At 36.6% G+C, this 20195-nt stretch overlaps 1 protein-coding gene across 2 annotated transcripts in view; it reads right to left on the bottom strand.

Annotated features, from left to right (window-relative positions):
- Positions 1-20195, bottom strand: part of POLQ (DNA polymerase theta) — a 162584-nt gene that overhangs the window by 43176 nt on the left and 99213 nt on the right. The window contains exons 16-18 of one of the 2 annotated variants that reach the window (XM_044252248.1): positions 16934-20004; positions 6058-6201; positions 4899-5095 (exon numbers count right to left, since the gene is read on the bottom strand). In XM_044252248.1, the coding sequence (XP_044108183.1) occupies positions 4899-5095; positions 6058-6201; positions 16934-20004 (3412 nt within the window). The remainder of the gene's footprint in view (positions 1-4898; positions 5096-6057; positions 6202-16933; positions 20005-20195) is intronic. The other variant, XM_044252249.1, reaches the window with a different exon arrangement.

The raw sequence follows: 20195 nt of genomic DNA, 5'->3' as shown, positions 1-20195 counted from the left end.
TAAAACCAAAACACGTTGATGAAGTCCTAATGGAGGTTACAGTTAGAAATGTGAGAGTTGGCAGAATGAAAGAAAAGTTCTGTAGGAGAATTGATATGTTTGAATAGGCTTTAGATGAAGTGGTTGGGTCTTTACCTGATTGAATTTTAGGGATGGATATTATGTGTAACAGAGGAACATGTCCCATAATTAGTACTGTAAAACACAAAAGGCATGTTAAGTCCCACCCTTCAACCAATGTTAAATGCTCTGTGCAAACCAGTAAGTTTGCCTGAGCCCACACAGTGTGGAATGAAGCTTGAGTGTTGGTAGCGACATATTCTTTGTGCAATAGCCCTGGAGACTGGGGCTAATGGCAAGAGCTTGGGCGCATGTGCCAACAATGACTACAGGGACTTTAAACAAGAGAATTTCCATTTAAGGGCATTTACGGCCTTGCTATCTGTTATTATTAATTAAAGTTATTCTTATGACTAATGGATATACCATGACCTTGAAACCTGAAATACCTACCCAACACAGGTAATATCTGAGAAATGCTCTAACAGAGTTGGTAACGCCCAGTAGAGTTCCATAATAAAATGGAAACACGTTATACAGGATCATGCTGCCTGGAGAATGCGAAGAAGAGATATTCAAGAGCAGAGAGACTCTTTTCTCTTAGGCTTGACTCTGGCATTGTGTGAGGAGTTGCTGCTGGATTCTATTGTCACTGACAGTGCTCTATAAACAGCTTATGACTGACAAAAAGCTGCTAGGTTTGTTCCAAAGTGAATGGACAATACCCTGTTTTGGAAAGTCATCATCCTATTCAAAGAAGATAGAAACAGATCATCTCGGTGTACTGAATTGCATGCTATTTTCCTAGCAGTGATGAAAGAATTGAACAGCTGGGAAAAGGCCCTATATTTGGGTTTCCACTGGCTCATGAATAATGCCTGATAGCATGGCCAAAATGTCAGTCAGGATGACAATGGAGACCTAGCCTGCTAAACGGATGCTCCTACAGAACACAGTCCTATGGAAATTTGAAGGGGTGCATTAAAGTAGGACACATTAATGCCCTTCACAAGAACTCCCTTCCAGGTTTGGAAGGTGACTAGAATTATTAAGCAGATGTCTCTGCATGCCCCTTTGAGATGGTTACCTGGGCCCATGAATGAAGGCCCATGAATGAGGGGAATGAGCACAGGGTTTGCTGCAGTAATGCAGAAATGGGCTGAATCTAGACATATTCCTCTTGTACCCTCTGAGGCACAGAAGGCTAAAACAAACTATTCTGTCAACGAGAGAGTCAGAGACTGCAGATGGTTATTCGGCAGATTCCCCAGAAGGAAGGCCAGGAATATAGCTGGTAGGTGATACTAATGCTAGTACCCTTGGAGAGGTACAAATGGGTCCAGATAGGAACAGACATTGACTCTGGACCATGCTTTGCTTTCCTGAGTGTAGATACAAATGTTATGAGTGCTATAAAAGAACCAGAACAGAAGATACTGCACCAGTTTTGATGGCTGACCAACATTTCTTCAGACAAAGAACACACTTGATAGCCCATAATGCTCAATGAGGGGCAAAGAGATATCCTCAGTACTAGTTTGATAGAGAATTGGAATGGGCAGCTAAAATGGAGGGAGATAAAGGAAGCAAGGCTGGTGTATAGGTAAGTCTTCATGAGTTTGTGCTCCCATTCAACATGAACATGAACATGGAGCTAAAGGTGTGTCCCCACTGGATATAGTTCTCTGATTGGATCTGGGAAAGTAAGGATGAGGAAGATGCTGGTATACACTCTTCTTCACATCACCTCAACTTTTTTCCTCTTAGCTGATGCAGGGGTCACAGGCCCAGGACTACAAGTATAAGGGATAGAAAAAGTGATTCCTAAGTAAGAAACTATAATCATGCCAGATGGGGTGAAGGCACATCCTGACCCATCAGGCCCTTCAGAATTATAACACAAAGGTTAAAAGCATAGAAGGAAAAATAGTAGCTATGGGTAAAGAAATAAGTAAGTAGATTATATAATGAAGAAAATCCAATATTAACACCTCAAAAGAAGCTCTAAGCAAGAGATTATATTGTCTCTTAGCTCAATTATGTTAGATGCCTGAAAAGGTGAAGCCATATATTGCTGACACCCCTCTTACTTTTGGAACCTGGCAAGATCAAATGGAAGCCTACAAACCTGAGATACATTTTCATATATGATGATGGACTGGATAGTTAATAACTGAAATGGGGTTCTAGTAATGTGCCAACTTCTTTTAACTAACAATCGTTTGAAGACCAGGGGTGGACTATGACATTGTGACTTATAAGAAATATGTATTTGGTCCTCCTCCTCATTTCTAGCACAGAACCAAAATCCCTGAAATCTGCTAAAATGAGAGACACCCTCAAAAAAAAAAAAAAAAAAAAAAAAAAAAAAAAAACGAAGAAGAAAATGTGTCTTTTGTTATGTTAATTAGGTGGCTTTTGGAATGTCCCTAGGTCACCAAAGGATGGGGATTGTTGCTAGAAGAACCATCCCTGTGATTGGGGGGTTGGAAATTTTGGTCCCACACTCTTAGGATGGGGGAGGAGCTAGTGGCTGCACCAATGGCCAATGATTTAATCAATCATGCCTACATATGAAGTCTCCATAAAAACCCAAAAAGCAGGGTTTGGAGAGCTTCCAGGTTGGTGAATAAATGGAAATGCAGGGAGAGTGGTGTGTTTAGAGAGGGTTATAGAAGCTTCATGCCCCTTCTTACATATCTCTTCCTATTTACCTCTTCATCTGGCTATTGATCCAAACCCTTTAATATCTTTTGTAAAAAACAAAACAAAACAAAAAACCAGTAATTTAAGGAATAAACTGGTTTCATGATTTCTGTGAGCCCCTTTAGCAAATTAATTGAACCCAAGGAGGGGGTGGTAGGAAACTTTGATTTATAGCTGGTGAGTCAGAAGCAAAGGTAACAACCTGAATAGGCAGTGTCAGAATTGAGTTCAATTGTAGGATAATCAGCTGGTACCCAGGGAATTGTTGGAGGTGTGGGAACCTCCCCACCACCACGTTAGAAATTGGTGATCAGAAACCTTTTAGAGAATATTGAATAAGGTAGTTTGATGTAAAGTTCACACATGTTTCTTATAAACGTGAGATTTTTAAAATTAATAGTTTATCTTCTTGCATCAAAACTATTATAATTGACAAAACCAATTATGCAACGTTTCGAGTAGTTTATGCAAAAAGTGCTATAATAAATCTGAGATGGTATAGTTTTTGTTGTTGTTGCTTTTGTTTTTTTGGTATAGTAGGGTTTTTTTTTTTAAGTTTTTAAATTTTAATTCCAATAAGTCAACATACCATACAGTATTAGTTCTGGTGTACAATACAGTGATTCAACACTTCCCTTCCCTGCCCGGTGCAGGTGCCTTTCTCACCACCCACCCTGTTCCCCAATCCCAGATCCCCTCCCTGCTGGTAACCATCAGTTTGTTCTCTAGAGGGAAGAGTTTGGAAACTTGTATGACCCATATTCTCATTTTGGATTCTGGAACATCAAAAATTTTTTGAGTTTTTTTGTTTAAATTCAAGTAATTAACATATACTGTATTATTAGTTTCAGAGATAGAGTTCAGTGATTCATTGGTGTTATATAATACCCAGTGCTCATTACATCACATGCCCTCCTTAATGTCTATCATGCAGTTACCCCATAACCCCCCGCCAGAAATTCTTAGTTTGTTTCCTATGATTAAGAGTATCTTATGGTTTGTCTCTCTCTCTGATTTTGTATTGCTTTACTTTTCCCTTTCTTTCTCTATGATCCTCTGTTTTGTTTCTTAAATTACACATGTGAGATCATATAATAACTCTTTCTTTGATCAGCTTATTTATATTTAACTTATTTATATCCTCTTGCTCTATCCACATCGTTGCAAAGGCAAGATTTTTTTTTTTTTGAGGGCCGAGTAGTATGGAACATCAAAATTAAGTGACAACTTTTTATATTCAGGAAAGGCCAATTTAAAAACTACACAATTTATCACATGTAAACCAAGCCTAGCCTGAACTACAGAAAAGGACAGTATCTTCAGATTATCTGATACTGCCTTTGGAAATCTTTCCCCCAAAAAGCTAAAGAAACTAAGAAACCAAAATTTATTCTATTATTGATTATATTGCTAATAACAACCAAGTAATCATATATCAATTCAAAATTAATATTCCATATGCCTCATGTATCCAGTATCAACAGGGGGAAAAACAATACCCTTTGAAAGCTGTTAAGATTATAAATAAATGTCTTATGAAAATTATTTAACTGTAAAGTGTATGTTACAATAACATAAGTTACCCTTTCCTTAACTCAGAATCATCATTATGAAAAGTCTAACATGCTTTGTTATTACAATAGCAAAGTTCTCAGAAGCTAGTAAGGTAATTTGTCTTATGCCAAATGGCCCTAACTACCATTCTTTTTGATGTCTTAGGTTTATACATTTTTCCTATTTTCTGCCTCTGTCTTCATTGATATTTGAAACATCCTCCTATCCTATATTTGAATCTGACAGTTCTCATTTCATTTCTAATTTACTGAGAGAGAAAACCAAACATAACCAAAATAAAAAATTTTTTACATCTCTGAGGAAAGGTATGGACTTTAGTGCTTCAAATTTGTGGAATCTCTGTTTTTATCTACACAGAGGTAGTTGGTGTATCATATTCTGTTCTTGGTGAATGAGATTACTAGATAAAAGAGTGACTACTCTAAAAAATTTAAGCTTCACTGTTAGAGCTAAATAAATACCAAGTCATTTCAGAATTAACACAATGAAAAAAAAAGAATTAACAAATGCATTAAAAATTTTTTTAAGTATGATAAAAATTAAATAAGACATGAAACCTTAGGATCTTCATAACTTTGTTCCAGGGAGATACCACAAGATAGAAGAAGAATTTTATAGCTCTGAATGAAGTCATATATGATAACAGAACGTTCTTTATCAGATTCCTCTTGAAAGCAGGATAGAAGGTACCACATTCTCTCTTTCACAGTCAGGCTTGGATCCAGAGAAGGTGGGACCAAACTGGAACTAATTTCTTTAGAAAACAAACAAAAAGTCTTAAGACAAACATTACATGCATTCATTTGAAGCAGCAATTTTTAATGAAAAGACTGAAAAGCCTAAGGGTCTAACTCCATGGAACCAATAATTCAGCATCACCTTATTCAGGTCACATGGCTTCAAAGATTAAGTGCTTCATATTTTAAATATTATAGCTTTTGCCATGTAATTAATAATGCTCTACTTAATTAGGTGAAATTTTTAAATTTCTAGGAATAAATTTACACTTCTCAGAATAAGGAGTTAAAAACATAAAAGGTATTTTGAAATGAATTTTAAATGAAATCCTTTTTTAAAAGATTTAGTACGAACATATAACATTAGATTTAAAAAACAGAAGTTCAAGTATCTATTTAACATAACACATTTTCCCTCAAAACAACTGAAAAATATTTCATTCTTCACGGCATTTTTTAAAATGTTGATTTATTAATTTTGCTCCTGTCTAAAACCAATCTATCAGCTAGGTAATGTAACAACTGTAATAAAATCATATCCTCTCAATTTTACAGACATATACAAAGGTTGTATGATTCAGCTATTTGTAGATGTTCAACTCATCTCTGTCTCTAGATAAGTTCCAGACCTAGTCAATAACATGTAAAAAAAGTCTGGAAAGAAATCGTTATGATCCAATCTTCAAAAGTAAACCCTCAAGGTGGCCAGGAAGTCTCAAAGTCTCCACTGCCTTCAAGAAGAAAAGATAGTATCAGTAGCCCATGGGATAAGTAAAAGGGAATAAAGGTAGTACCTAAGACATACATTCTAGTCAATAAATGAACTAATGTACACAATAGTCACTCACCCAAAAAAACTTTTAAGCCTAAAAATAAATTCTGGTTAAGTATTAGGAAGTTATTCTCAACAAACAGGTCATTATCCTAATAGAGGTTATATTAAAATTATATGGTGATTAAGCCAATAGTGACTACTTACCAGGATGCTTTTGTTCCTTCTGCAATGAAAAATAATAAGCATCTCTTCCACCCCAGCATACTGCCAGACCAACAACCAGGATGTCATCACAACCTTTAACAGGAATGCCATCATCTCTAATAGGGGTTTCCTGAGGTGAGCTAACTAAGTAAATCAAAAGTGAAATAATTTAAAATCTCAAAACAAAACCATTAAACTGAATGTTAAAAACAAAAACAAAAACAAAAAAAGGTGATTGGGGGAAGAGAAAGATGGTGGAAGAATAGGAGACCTAAATTTCATCTGGTCCCAGGAATTCAGATAGATATTTATCAAACCATACTAAACACCTACAAACTCAATGGAGATCGAAGAAAAGAATAGCAGCAGTTCAATGAACAGAAAAGTGACCACTTTCTGGAGAGTAGGATATGCCAACAAGTGAATCTGAGGCAATATTTGGGAAGACAGACCACAGGGAGGGAGCCTCTTTCAGCTTGCTACTGGCAAGTGATACAGCAGTGGAGCCCAAAATCAGAACTTTTTAAGATGTCTGTTCTGCTGAGGGACATCATTCCAGTGGCTAAGCGGAGGGTCAACCTCTCTGAGACAGTGTGGTCTCAGGACCCTTTGGGTCACAAAAAGACCAGGGGTGACTGAGTGTGGCAGAGCTCCTAAGTATCAGAGCAGGGAAGCCAGCTACAAAGACGGAGCTGAGGAGTGGCCTCTTAGCTTGGGGTTGTCATAAACCATGATCTGCAGCACAACTGGGGCACTACTCTTCAAGCAAGGACCCAATAAGTGGCAGATCCGGAGAGACTCCCTTTCCTCCCCAGAGAGGAGCAGCACCAGAGAACACTACAGGAATCTGAGTTTGGAAACTCCAAAAGGGGTCATGTGTCAGAGAACCAGAGATAGAAACACTCAGTCAAAGGCTGAATGAGCGTAGAGTGCAGCCAGAGATCAGGGAGAGAGAAGTGATTGAATGCTTTTCTCTGAGAGCTGATTGAGGAGTGGGATCCTGAGTTCTCAGCTCCTCCAGGGCCAGAGATTGGAAGGCTGCCATTTTCATTCTCACCAAAGCCATATGGAAAACATTCATGGAACAAAAGCTACCGAGAGTGAACCCAAGCAGATTACTTAGCCTGGCCCCTGTCAAAGGCGGTGCAATTCCATCTGCCTCAGGCAAAGACATTTGAGAACCACTGCAACAGGCCCATCCCCCAGAAGATCAGCAAGAGCATCCAGCCAAGACCAAGTTAATCAATCAATGAAAACCACAAAGCTCTGGCACTAGGGGAATAGAGCACATAGAATTAAAACTTTTTTTCCCACAGTTCTTTAGTCTTTCAAAGTTAATGTTTTTAATTTCCATTATTTTTTATTTTTCTATTTAAAAAAATTTTTTTTCCTTTTTCAACTTACCTTATTTTCAGCTTATCTTATTATCTTTTCATCTAATCAATTCCTTTTCTAAATCCTTTTTGTCATTTTTATAGTCATATTCTATCCCTTCATTGTATTTAACCTTATTTTTTGTATATATATATGCTTTTCTTTCTTTAAAGTTTTGGGATACAATTTTTTCTAAGAGACCAAAAGAGACCCTAAATCTAGCAAATGGCTTTATTCTACTCTCCCACCTGATCACATTTTCTCCTTTTTAAAAAAGTTTTTTCATTCTTTTTTCAACCATCTTATTAATTCCTTTATAAAAATCTTTTCAAATTTTCATCTTTATAGTCATATTCTATCCCTTCTTTGTATTTACCCTTATTTTTGTAATATACATTTTTCTTTAAAATTTTAGGAGGCAGTTTCTTCTAACAGAACAAAATACACTCAAAATCTAGTGTGTGCCTCTATTCTATTCACTAGCCTAATCATATACTTTCTTTCTTGCCTTTTTTTTTTTTTCCTCCTTCCTTTTCTCTCTGGTTTTGGGTCTCTATTGATTTGTTTAGTGTATATTTTCCTGGAGTCCTTGTTACCCTTTTAGCATTTTGTTCTCTCATTCATCAATTCTTCTCTGGACAAAATGACAAAACAGAATAACTAGCCTTAAAAGAAAAAAAAAAAGTACAAGAGGCAGTACCAACTGCCAGGGATTAAGGACATTAGTAAAACATCAGAACTAGAGTTAATAATGATTATTATATATATGCTAGATGGGCTTGAAAAAAGGAAAGGCAGTACTAGAGAATCCTTTTCAGAAAAATAAAAAAACTAAAATCTAACCAAGTCAAAATCAAAAAGGCTATTAATGAGGTACAATCAAATATGGAGGTTGTAACTGCTAGGATAAATCAGGTAGAAGAGAGAAAGGAATAACAAATTATGGAGAATAAAGAAACAGAAAAAGAGAGATAAATAATTACTGGATAATGAGGGGAGAATTCAAGACTTAGTGATACCATAAGACAAAACAATATTAGAATAATTGGGATCCCAGAAGAAGAAGATGCAGAGAAGGGGGCAGAAGGTACATTAGAGCAAATGATAGCAGAGAACTTCCCTAATTTGGGGAAGGAAACAGGCATCAAAATTCAGGAGGCACAGAGAACCCCTCTCAAAATCAATAAAAATAGGTCAACACCCCAATATCTAATGTTAATGTTAAGTCTCAGAGACAAAAGAAAATCCTGAAAGCAGCTCAGGACAAGAAGTCTGTAAGCTACAATGGTAGAAACATTAGATTAGCAGCAAACGTATCCACAGAAACCTGGCAGGCCAGAATGGACTGACATGATATATTCAGAGCACTAAACAAGAAAAATGTGCAGCCAAGAATACTATATTCAGCTAAGCTGTCACTGAAAATAGGAGAGACAAAAACTTCTAGGAAAAACACACAAACAAACAAATAAACAAGAACTTGAGAACACCAAACCAGCCCTAGAGAAATTACAGAAAGGGGTCTTCTAAACAAAGAGAGAGCCTGAAAGTAACATAGACCAGAAAGGAAAAGACAATATAGAGTAACAGTCATCTTACAGATGACTAAAAGTGATCTTACAGATGCCACTTACAGTGGCACTAAATTCACATCTTTCAAGAGCTAAATGTAAATGGGCTAAATGTCCTAATCTAAAGACACATGATATCAGATGGGATTAAAAACAAACAAACAAACAAACAAATAAAAAACAAGGCCCATCATTATGCTGTCTTCCAGAGACTCCTTTTAGACTGAAAGACACCTCCAGATTTAAAGTGAAGGGGTAGAAAACCATTTACCATGCTAACGGACATGAAAAGAGAGGTGGGGTGGCAGCCCCTGTATCAGACAGATTTTAAACCAAAGACTATAATAAGAGATGAAAAAAGACACTATATCATACTTAAAGGGTCTTTCCAATAAAACAATCTAACAATTTTAAATATTTATGCCCCTAACATGGGAGCAGCCAATTATATAAGCCAATAAACAACAAAATCAAAGAAACACACTGATAATAATACAATAATAAGGGACTTTAACACCATCCTCACTGAAACAGACAGATCATCTAAGCAAAAGATCAACAAGGAAGTAAAGGCTTTAAATGACACACTGGACCAGATGGACTTCAGATATATTCAGAACATTCCATCCCAAGGCAACAGAATATACATTCTTCTCTAGTGCACATGGAACATTCTCCAGAATAGATCACATCCTAGGTTACAAATCAGGTCTCAATTGGTACCAAAAGATTAGGATCATTCCCTACATATTTCTTGAGCTCACTGCTTTGAAACTAGAACTCAATCACAAGAGAAAAGTTGGAAAGAACCAAATACATGGAAGCTAGAGAGAATCCTACTAAAGAATGAATGGATCAACCAGGAAGTTAAAGAAGAATTTTAAAAATCCATGGAAAAAAAGTGAAAATGATAACACAACTATTCAAAATCTTTGGGATGCGGCAAAGGCAGTCCTAAGAGGAAAGTATATAGCAATACAAGCCTTTCTCAAGAAATAAGAACAACCTAACACTACACCTAAAGGAGCTGGAGAAAACACAGCAAATAAAGCCTAACCCCAGCAGGAGAAGAGAAATAATAAAGATAAGAGCAGAAATCAGTGAAATAGAAACCAAAAGAATAGTAGAACAGATCAATGAAAGTAGGAGCTTGTTCCTTCAAAGAATTAGTAAGATTGATAAGTCCCTGGCCAGACTTATCAAAAAGAAAAGAGAAAGGACCCAAATTCATAAAATCATGAATGAAAGAGGAGAGATCACAACAAACACCAAAGAAATACAAACAATTATAAGAACATAGGATGAGCAACTATATGCCAGTGAATTAGACAATCTGGAGGGAATGGATGCATTTCCAGAGACTTATAAACTACCAAACCTGTGAACCAGGAAGAAATAGAAAACCCAAACAGATCCATAACCACTAGGGAAACTGAAGCAATAATCAAAAATCTCCCAACAAACAGGAACCCAGGGCCAGATGCCCTCCCAGGGGATCTCTACCAAACATTTAAAGAATAATTGATACCTATTCTCCTGAAACAGTTCCAAGAAATAGAAATGGAAGGAAAATTTCCAACCCCATTTCATGAGTCCAGCATTACTTTGATCCCAAAAGCAGACAAAGACTCCATCAAAAAGAATTACAGACCAATATCCTTGATGAACATGGATGCACAAATTCTCACCAAAATACTAGCCAACAGGATCCAACAGTACATTAAAATATTATTCACCATGACCAAGTGTAATTTATTCCTGGATTGCAAGGTTGGTTCAACATCTGCAAATCAATCAATGCGATACATACATAAATAAAAGAACAAGGACCATGTAATACTCTCAATAGATGCAGAAAAAGTATTTGACAAAGTACAGCATCCTTTCTGGATTAAAACTGGGGGATATAGGGAACATGCAGTGTAGGGATATAGGGAACATGCCTCAATATCATAAAAGCCATATATGAAAAGCCCACAGTGAGTATCATTCTCAATGGGGAAAAACTGAGAGCTTCCCCCCTAAGGTCAGAAACATAGCAGGGATGTCCACTATCACCACTGCTGTTCAGTATAGTACTGGACGTCCTAGCCTCAGCAATCAGACTACTAAAAGAAGTAAAAGACATATGAATCAGCAAAGAAGAAGTCAAACACTCACTCTTTGCAGATGATATGATACTTTATGTGGATAACCCAAAAAACTACACTCCAAAACTTCTAGAACACATACAGGAATTCAGTAAAGTGTCAAAATATAAAAGCAAAGTACAGAAATCTGTTGTCTTTCTATAGACCAACAGCAAGACAGAAGAAAGAGAAATTAAGGAGTCAATCCCATTTACAATTGCAACGAAAATCATAAGATACCTAGGAATAAACCTAACCAAAGAGGCAAAGAATCTATACTCAGAAAACTATAAAGTATTCATGAAAGAAATTGAGAAAGACACAAAGAAATGGAAAAACGTTCCATGCACGTGGATTGGAAGAACAAATATTGTGAAAATGTCTATGGTACCTAAAGCAATCTACACATTTAACACAATACCATCAATTTTTTTTTCCTAAGAGATGGAACAAATAATCCTAAAATTTATATGGAACCAGAAAAGACCTCAAATAGCCAGAGGAATGTTGAAAAAGAAAGCCAAAGTTGGTGGCATCACAATTCCAGAATTCAAGCTCTATTATAAAGCTGTCATCATCAAAACAGTATGGTACTGGCACAAAACAGACACACAGATCAATGGAATAGAATAGAGAGCCCAGAAATAGACCCTCAACATTATGGTCAACTAATATTTGACAAAGCAGGAAAGAATATCTAATGGAAAAAAGAATGTCTAATGGAAAAAAAAATACAAATGTTGTTGGGAAACCAACACCACACACACAAAAATAGACTCAAAATGGATGAAGGACCTCAATGTGAGACAGGAGTCAATCAAAATCCTTGAGGAGAACAGAGGCAGCAACCTCTTTGACTTCAGCCCCAGCAACTTCTTCCTAGAAACATTGCCAAATTCAAGGGAAGCAAGGGCAAAATGAACTATTGGGACTTCATCAAGATCAAAAGCTTTTGCATAGCAAAAGAAACAGTCAACAAAACCAAAAGACAGCTGACAGAATGGGAGAAGATATTTGCAAATGACATATCAGATAAAGGGCTAGTATCCAAAATCTATAAAGAACTCATCAAACTCAACAGCCAAAGAACAAATAATCCAATCAAGAAATGGGCAGACGACTTGAAGAGACATTTCTGCAAAGAAGACATCCAGATGGCCAAAAAACACATGAAAAAGTGTTCCACATCACTTTGGATCAGGGAAATGCAAACCAAAAGCACAATGAGATACCACCTCACAGCAGTCACAATGGCTAAAATTAACAAGTCAGGAAATGACAGATGTTGGTGAGGATGTGGAGAGAGGGGAACTCTCCTACACTGTTGGTGGAAATGCAGCCACTCTGAAAAACAATATGTAGGTTCCTCAAAATGATGAAAATAGAGCTACCCTATGATGCAGCAAATACACTACTGGGTATTTACCCCAAAGACACAAATGTAGTGATCTGAAGGGGCACATGCACCTGAATGTTTATAGCAGCAATGTCCACAATAGCCAAACTATGGAAAGAGCCTACATGTCCATCAACAGATGAATGGATAAAGAAGATGTGATGTGTATCTACAATGGAATATTATGCGGCCATCAAAAAATGAAATCTTGCCATTTGCAATGATATGGCTAGAACTAAAAGGTATTACGCTAAGCAATATAAGTCAATCAGGGAAAAACAATTATCATATGATCTCACTGATATGTGGAATTTGAGAAACAAGACAAAGGATCATTGGGGAATAAAGGGGAAAATGAATCAAGATGAAACCAGAGAGGAAGATAAACCGAAGAGACTCTTCATCTCAGGAAACTAACTAATTGCTGTAGTGAAGGGGGTGTGAGGGATGGGGTGGCTTGGTGATGGGCACTGGAGAGGGTATGGGCTATGGTGAGCACTGTGAATTGTGTAAGACTAGTGAATCACAGACCTGTACCCCTGAAACAAATAATACATTATATATCAAAAAAATAAAATAAATTTTAAAAAACAAAACATACAAACAAACAAAAAAACAATGATAATAATACAAAACTACTTGATTGGAAAAATTTCCAGATCTCTAAAATATGCATTATTTGGATGGTCATTTTTAGGTATGTGTAAGATCTTTCTAGGCTTCCCATCTGTTAAGATAATTGTCACTATGAAAAATTTAACAAAGATCTCCTAAAACAGATCTATAATAATAAGTAAAATGGTTATTAACTAAATTTTTTTAAAGCTGCATTTTGAATTGATGTAACTCAAACAGAAATAAAGACCATTTGAACACTACAAGCATCTACTTCTTGGTGAAGAATCAGGTATGATTTGGTATCTAGATTCAACAGTTTTTGTAAAATAAGGCATCTCCAACTTCATAGATATAGGTCAAACACCAATCTATCTTATTTGTAATTAGATCCCTAATACCTTGAAAATAAATGGCACATATTTTTTTAATTTAAGTGCTAACCCCAGCATAGAGAATATGCTCAATTTTATGTATGTTGAATAAAAAATGGAAAGTATTAGTCAACACAAAAAGTACATAAAACATGTCATTAACACATGTGGCCCATGACCTAAGTGTCCACTGATAGACAAATGAATAAGGAAGATGTGGTACACATATACAAAAAAAAATGAGAACTTGCCATATAAGACAACATAGACTTAGAGGATATTATGCTAAATGAAATAATTTAGACTGAGAAAGACAAATACCATATGATTACACTTCATATGTAGAATCTAAAACAAAAACACACAAATAGGGGCAGCTGGGTGGCTCAGTGGATTAAAGACTCTGCCTTTGGCTCAGCTCATGATCCCAGGGTTCTGGGATCGAGTCCCACATCCGGCTCTCTGCTCAACAGGGAGCCTGCTTCCCTTCCTGTCTCTGCCTGCCTCTCTGCCTACTTGTGATCTCTGTCTGTCAAATAAATAAATAAAATCTTTAAACACACACACACACAAATAAACAAAAAGCAGACTCAGACTTATAAATACAGAGAATAACTGATAGTTGCTAGAGGGTAGGGAAGGTTAGGGGGTTGGGCAAAATGGGTGAAAAAGAGTGGAAGATATGGGCTTCTGCTTACGTAATGAATAAGTAATGGGAATAAAAGACACAGCATAAAAAATATAGTCAATGATACTGTAATAGCAATGTATGGGGACAGATGGTATCTATACTCCTGGTAAACACAATGTAATGTATAAATTTGTCAAATTGCTATGTTGTACACCTGAAATTAATGTATCATTATGTGTCAACTATACTCAAGTAAAAAAATTAAAAAACAAAATACACGCTCTATAAATTGAAGATCAAATACTCAAACTTTTATGAACAAATTCATGCATAAATACAGATTTAAGAAATCTTATCAAACCTTTGCTTTCCACAGAAGGTTGTCAAGCTGACTACAGCTATTACCAATTATACAAGATCCTTATTGTCATGAAGTAAGACAGGGATATGTATAAATGGCATTATCTAAGAAAAGGTTCAAGTCTCTTAAAACCTGGAAGGGCTCTATGACCTTCGGGATCAACATTTTGGCACAGAATTCATGAACATCAGTTGGAGGTACAAGTCTACTTGACATAAGTACTGAAATATATAGGTTATATACATTGTTTAAAATATAATGCCTTTTTAGCTTTTGCACAGCAAAGGAAACAGTTAACAAAACCAAAAGACAACTGACAGAATGGGAGAAGATATTTGCAAACGACATATCAGATAAAGGACTAGTGTCCAAAATCTATAAAGAACTTAACAAACTCAACACCCAAAGAACAAATAATCCAATCAAGAAATGGGCAGAGGACATGAACAGACGTTTCTGCAAAGAAGACATCCAGATGGCCAACAGACACATGAAAAAGTGCTCCATATCACTCGGCATCAGGGAAATACAAATCAAAACCACAATGAGATATCACCTCACACCAGTCAGAATGGCTAAAATCAACAAGTCAGGAAATGACAGATGCTGGCGAGGATGCGGAGAAAGGGGAACCCTCCTACACTGTTGGTGGGAATGCAAGCTGGTGCAACCACTCTGGAAAACAGCATGGAGATTCCTCAAAATGTTGAAAATAGAACTGCCCTATGACCCAGCAATTGCACTACTGGGAATTTACCCTAAAGATACAAACGTAGTGATCCAAAGGGGCACGTGCACCCGAATGTTTATAGCAGCAATGTCCACAATAGCCAAACTATGGAAAGAACCTAGATGTCCATCAACAGATGAATGGATCAAGAAGATGTGGTATATATACACAATGGAATACTATGCAGCCATCAAAGGAAACGAAATCTTGCCATTTGCGACAACGTGGATGGAACTAGAGCGTATCATGCTTAGCGAAATAAGTCAAGCGGAGAAAGACAACTATCATATGATCTCCCTGATATGAGGGAGTGGTGATGCAACATGGGGGCTTAAGTGGGTAGGAGAAGAATCCATGAAACAAGATGGGATAGGGAGGGAGACAAACCATAAGTGACTCTTAATCTCACGAAACAAACTGTGGGTTGCTGGGGGGAGGGGGGTTGGGAGAAGGGGGGAAGGTTATGGACATTGGGGAGGGTATGTGCTTTTGGGTAAATTGGAAGGGGAGATGAACCATGAGAGACTATGGACTCTGAAAAACAGTCTGAGGGGTTTGAAGTGGCGGGGGGGTGTGAGGTTGGGGTACCAGGTGGTGGGTATTATAGAGGGCACAGCTTGCATGGAGCACTGGGTGTGGTGAAAAAATAATGAATACTGTTTTTCTGAAAATAAATAAATTGGAAAAAAAAATATAATGCCTTTTTTCTACGTACTTTTGTGATTATGTAAGTGAATAGGGAAATTACAAAGTAATAGAAAATAATTCATAAGCACTGATGATTAATAAAAATCATGATGCTATGTCATTAAAATACCAAAAAAGGAGATCCTTGTTCAAAATACATAGTTTTCACAAACTTATATTCTAATATTAATATATTATATATAAATAATCACATACACATATATATGATTTCCTTAAAAAAGAAACACCATGTTTAATGGTAAATTTTAGCATACTCTAGCACCAGATATGGCCTGGAGTTAAAGAAGAAGTGACAGATAGGGGACCTCTGTGAAGCCTCATAAAGTGAAAAGGATAAGGAAGTCAATAATCAAACAGAAGAGCTCCATGGCCTGACATAGGGCCAAGCCCAGACTAGCATTGAAGAAAGAGCTACCATTTGAGAGATGGATTCCTGATACACCCAATAATCAAGTGCTGGCCCTCAAACCAGCCACAACTGTGGTGCCTGCAGCAGCAATTAGCTTGGCTTCTATGTCTTTGTCCTGAGAGAAAAGACTGGTCTGGAACTCCTTTTGGACCACCTAGTGTGGAGATTTGATCTAGGAAGGCTCTTTAGGTGGGATCCGTGGCTTATGAAGAAAGAGGCAGACATACTCCTGATTAGACCACAGCTACAACAGTGGATCAGTGCTAGGTAAATGAGTAGTCCCTTGGTGGTCTACATGAGTTCAGTAGTCCAGCTTGAACTTTTTTCTCAGTGCTTGGCTCTCATACCCATGTCCTGGAGTCACCCATCTCTTATACCAGATGGGAACTATTATTAATCTAGTTGCGCTCAACAATAAAGCTGTTCTACAGGTAAACCCACATAGAAGAAACTTTAATTGAACTCTGAATAAATTTATTACATTTAATATCCAAAACTGAAAAGGCTCAGGCCCATCCCAAACCACTATTTTACATATAAAGATGAAAATATGAAAAAAAAATTTTAAAAACTCTTACCTTGCTTAAATCTACCACCAATAACAGCACTTTTCGATGTCAAACTACTGATCTTTTCACAAGCCAATGAGATGGAAAATCGCTTTTTGCTCTGCCACTCCTTAATGAATGTTCGAAAGAGAGTTTGGTCACTTGCTACATCAATTATGGCCAAACTTCCTGGGCTGAACGAGGCTGGAGTTAACTGCAATCCATCTTGTGATAACTGCAGTGAAAAAGTTGTGTCTCCAATAGGACTGTCCTCTTTTAAACCATTTCTACTCTCTGAACTTAAATCTTGGTTTTTAATATTTGAAGATGAATAACTTTCACCAAGGTGTAAAACACTATGTGTTTTCTGAAGTTTTACAGAAGATGTTCCAAGAATACTTGGAAATACCAGTTTAGAAGCAGATACTGGAGTGGGTGTAGGAGGAATGAGTCCATTATCATCAACTATATAGTTCTCTTTACAAGGCAAGTGGGATGAGGTTTCAGCATGAAGGGCATTGGTCTCCAGTGTCCCAATCTTGCTTTTTACTTCAATATTAGGGGCAAATGAGATTCCCTGCACTTGATTTGGCTCCAAATTTGAAATTACTTTTTGTTTGTCATTTACCTCTGTATTTTTTCCTTTCAAATTAGACAAGTTTATAGTTGTTAATTTTTGCTTTTCATTTTCTAGAGGACTGGCTACTTTGTCTAAAATTTTCTGCAGTCCTGGACTTAAATCAAATGATGCCCCTGACCATATGAATGCATTATTTTCCTCTGTCTCAGTTAATTTGGGTTTTTGAGACCTTTCATTTTTATCTCCTCCAATTACTTCTCTTTGTGGATAATCATTACCTACAGTCACTGGATCACTTAGTTCTATTGCTCTAAAAGATACTGCAGTATTCTGTTTCTCTTGGACAGGACATATTTCTACATTGTCCAAAGCTTCAACCATCTGAGCAGAATCTACTTCTGAAAATATAATAGACTCATCACTGAAACAAGTGTACTGTTGCTGATTGTCTTGATTCTCATTCATATTTGATTTTCTTATCATGCCCTCTCCTTGCAGACACAAAGAATGACTGAAATGGTTTGCTGTTAGAGCAGAAGAGAGGGGTTCTTTCACTTGTATATCAGGTGGTTGTTCTTTTACTAGGTAGTCTTCACTGAAACTGTCAAACAGTAAACTATCACTCAAATTCAAACTTGTTTCAGGAACTGGCAGACATTCTGTTTCTATACCAGTGGTAGTTCTCTTTTGAGGAACCAGAGGTATAACTGGTTTCATAGCTTCTTGTGTTTGATAACCTTGAAGAAAACTATTTAATTGAGAGTCAGTGACAGAAAGTTCATTCCTTTTAAAACAAGGGCCATTTTCCCTCAAGAGTATTGGAGAAAGAAAAATTGAGCTTTCTGGAGTCAGGATATCAATCCCATCCAAATCAGTGCCTTGTTTGATATTATCTGCAGGCTTAAGTTCCAAATGATTTTTATTTGTCACTCTGGGAGAATGCTGTTCACCAGGAAAAGTAATACAAATCTCATTCTGAAAAGAGAGTATGGAACTCTGGTTGTCTAAGCATTTCTGCATCTTCCCTGTTGCCAGCTTAGCATACTTTGCTTCTGGTTTGGCATTTTCAGTTGCCATCTGTTGTATAATTTTCTCTGACTGAGTATCCAGGTAGAAACTATCTTCAAATTCACAAGGAACTAAACCTAAGTCAGAAACACAATTATTCTTTGTTTTGTTTGCAGCATAAGCTTCTGTTTTTTCTTGTTTTCTAGATGTATTTGGAAAATTCTCATGCTGGCCTTCTGATTCTCGAGTTGGGAGTATCTCAGTTCTGCTTATATTATCTCCTGATACCTGAAAATCATTTGATTTATTTTCCTCACTATTAAACTTCATAATTCCACACTTGATAATAACATTTGAGTCTCTATTCATATAACTACTGCCTGTCTCACAGGGCATTTGTCTCTCTATTATTTTTTTCTGTTTGGTATAAGTGTTCGTCTGTTTATCAGATTGTTTTTCTGGGCACTGGTTAACTGAGTAGGTGTCACGTTTTACATAAACATTCTGGTTTTTTGAATTGTTTTCTACCACCAAGACTGTGTTTATTTTTTCTGACTCAACAACAGCAAATTCTCCTCCATTTTCACTAATCATATTAGTGGGTTGACAAGTCACTTTTTTACTCTGGGATTGTGTGATAAAATGTTCCACAAGAATATTATTAGTTCTTGTTTTGTTCTTTGAACTTTGTTCTCTTTCTAATGAGAATGATGCTTTGCTATATTTTCCCTCAGCACAGAATGGCACATTTTCAGCAAAAGGGTCTGGACTTCTAAATTCCACATTCTTTTCATCTAAGGTAAATTCATCCCCATAATAAATAGGATTAGACATAGTGTGTTCCTGTAAATCAATTCTACAAATCTCAGTGTCTTTTTTAGGGCTACTGTGTTTAGACTGTTTTACAAGTTTACTATGTTTCCAAGATCCAGAGGCAGTACTCATTGTTTTTGAATTGAAACTCTGAGCTTCTTTTTTTGTTTTCTCAAATAAGAGAGTCTGAACAACTTTCTTAGTGCGTGCTCTTCCCTCATTCAGAGAGGTTCTTAGCTTTTCTTTACTTATATTCAAAGAAGCCCGTTTTCTTGCTCTGGAAATGGAATGTACCTGGCGTTCTTGATTTCCATTCTGTAACTTATCATAAAAGGAGTTTGTATGCTCTCCACTTTTCTCTAAATCTTGCACAGTATTTGGTGAATCACTAAACATTGAGTTATTTTTTTTCTGTGATGTTAATCTTTCACAAGATCTTTTAGTTTGGGATATATATTTCTGTTCCTTTACTTCTGATTCACTGCTGGTCAATGAGTGTGTATCAGAATTTAAAAGGAAGTATGAATTCCATTGCACTCCCATTTCAACTAAGTCCTGCTGCAGAATCATTTTGGCTTCTTCCACAATAAGGGCTGCTGCTTCCCTTTCAGTTAAACCTTTTCTGCCAGTCACCCAAATAGTTCGCATATTCCGACGTTCTTCAACTGCTTCCTCTTCCTCATCCATTGCCTTTCGGGCACTATAAAGGATGCAGGAAAAGAAATAAATTAATGTATTGATTCATTCATGCATACCAAAATATTTACTAAGCATTAACCTAATCTGTTCTAGGAACTAAAGAAATTGCACTGAACAAGAGGGAAATATATCTACTATTTTAGAGCTTACATTCTTGTTGTGGAAATCAGAAAACAAACAAATATTAAAATA

This window comes from Neovison vison, chromosome 6, assembly GCF_020171115.1.
Source record: "Neovison vison isolate M4711 chromosome 6, ASM_NN_V1, whole genome shotgun sequence".
In the NCBI taxonomy this organism is placed as follows: Eukaryota; Metazoa; Chordata; class Mammalia; order Carnivora; family Mustelidae; genus Neogale; species Neogale vison.
The sequence above is the reverse complement of the archived record's forward strand: the minus strand, read 5'-3'. Positions and strand labels throughout refer to the sequence as shown.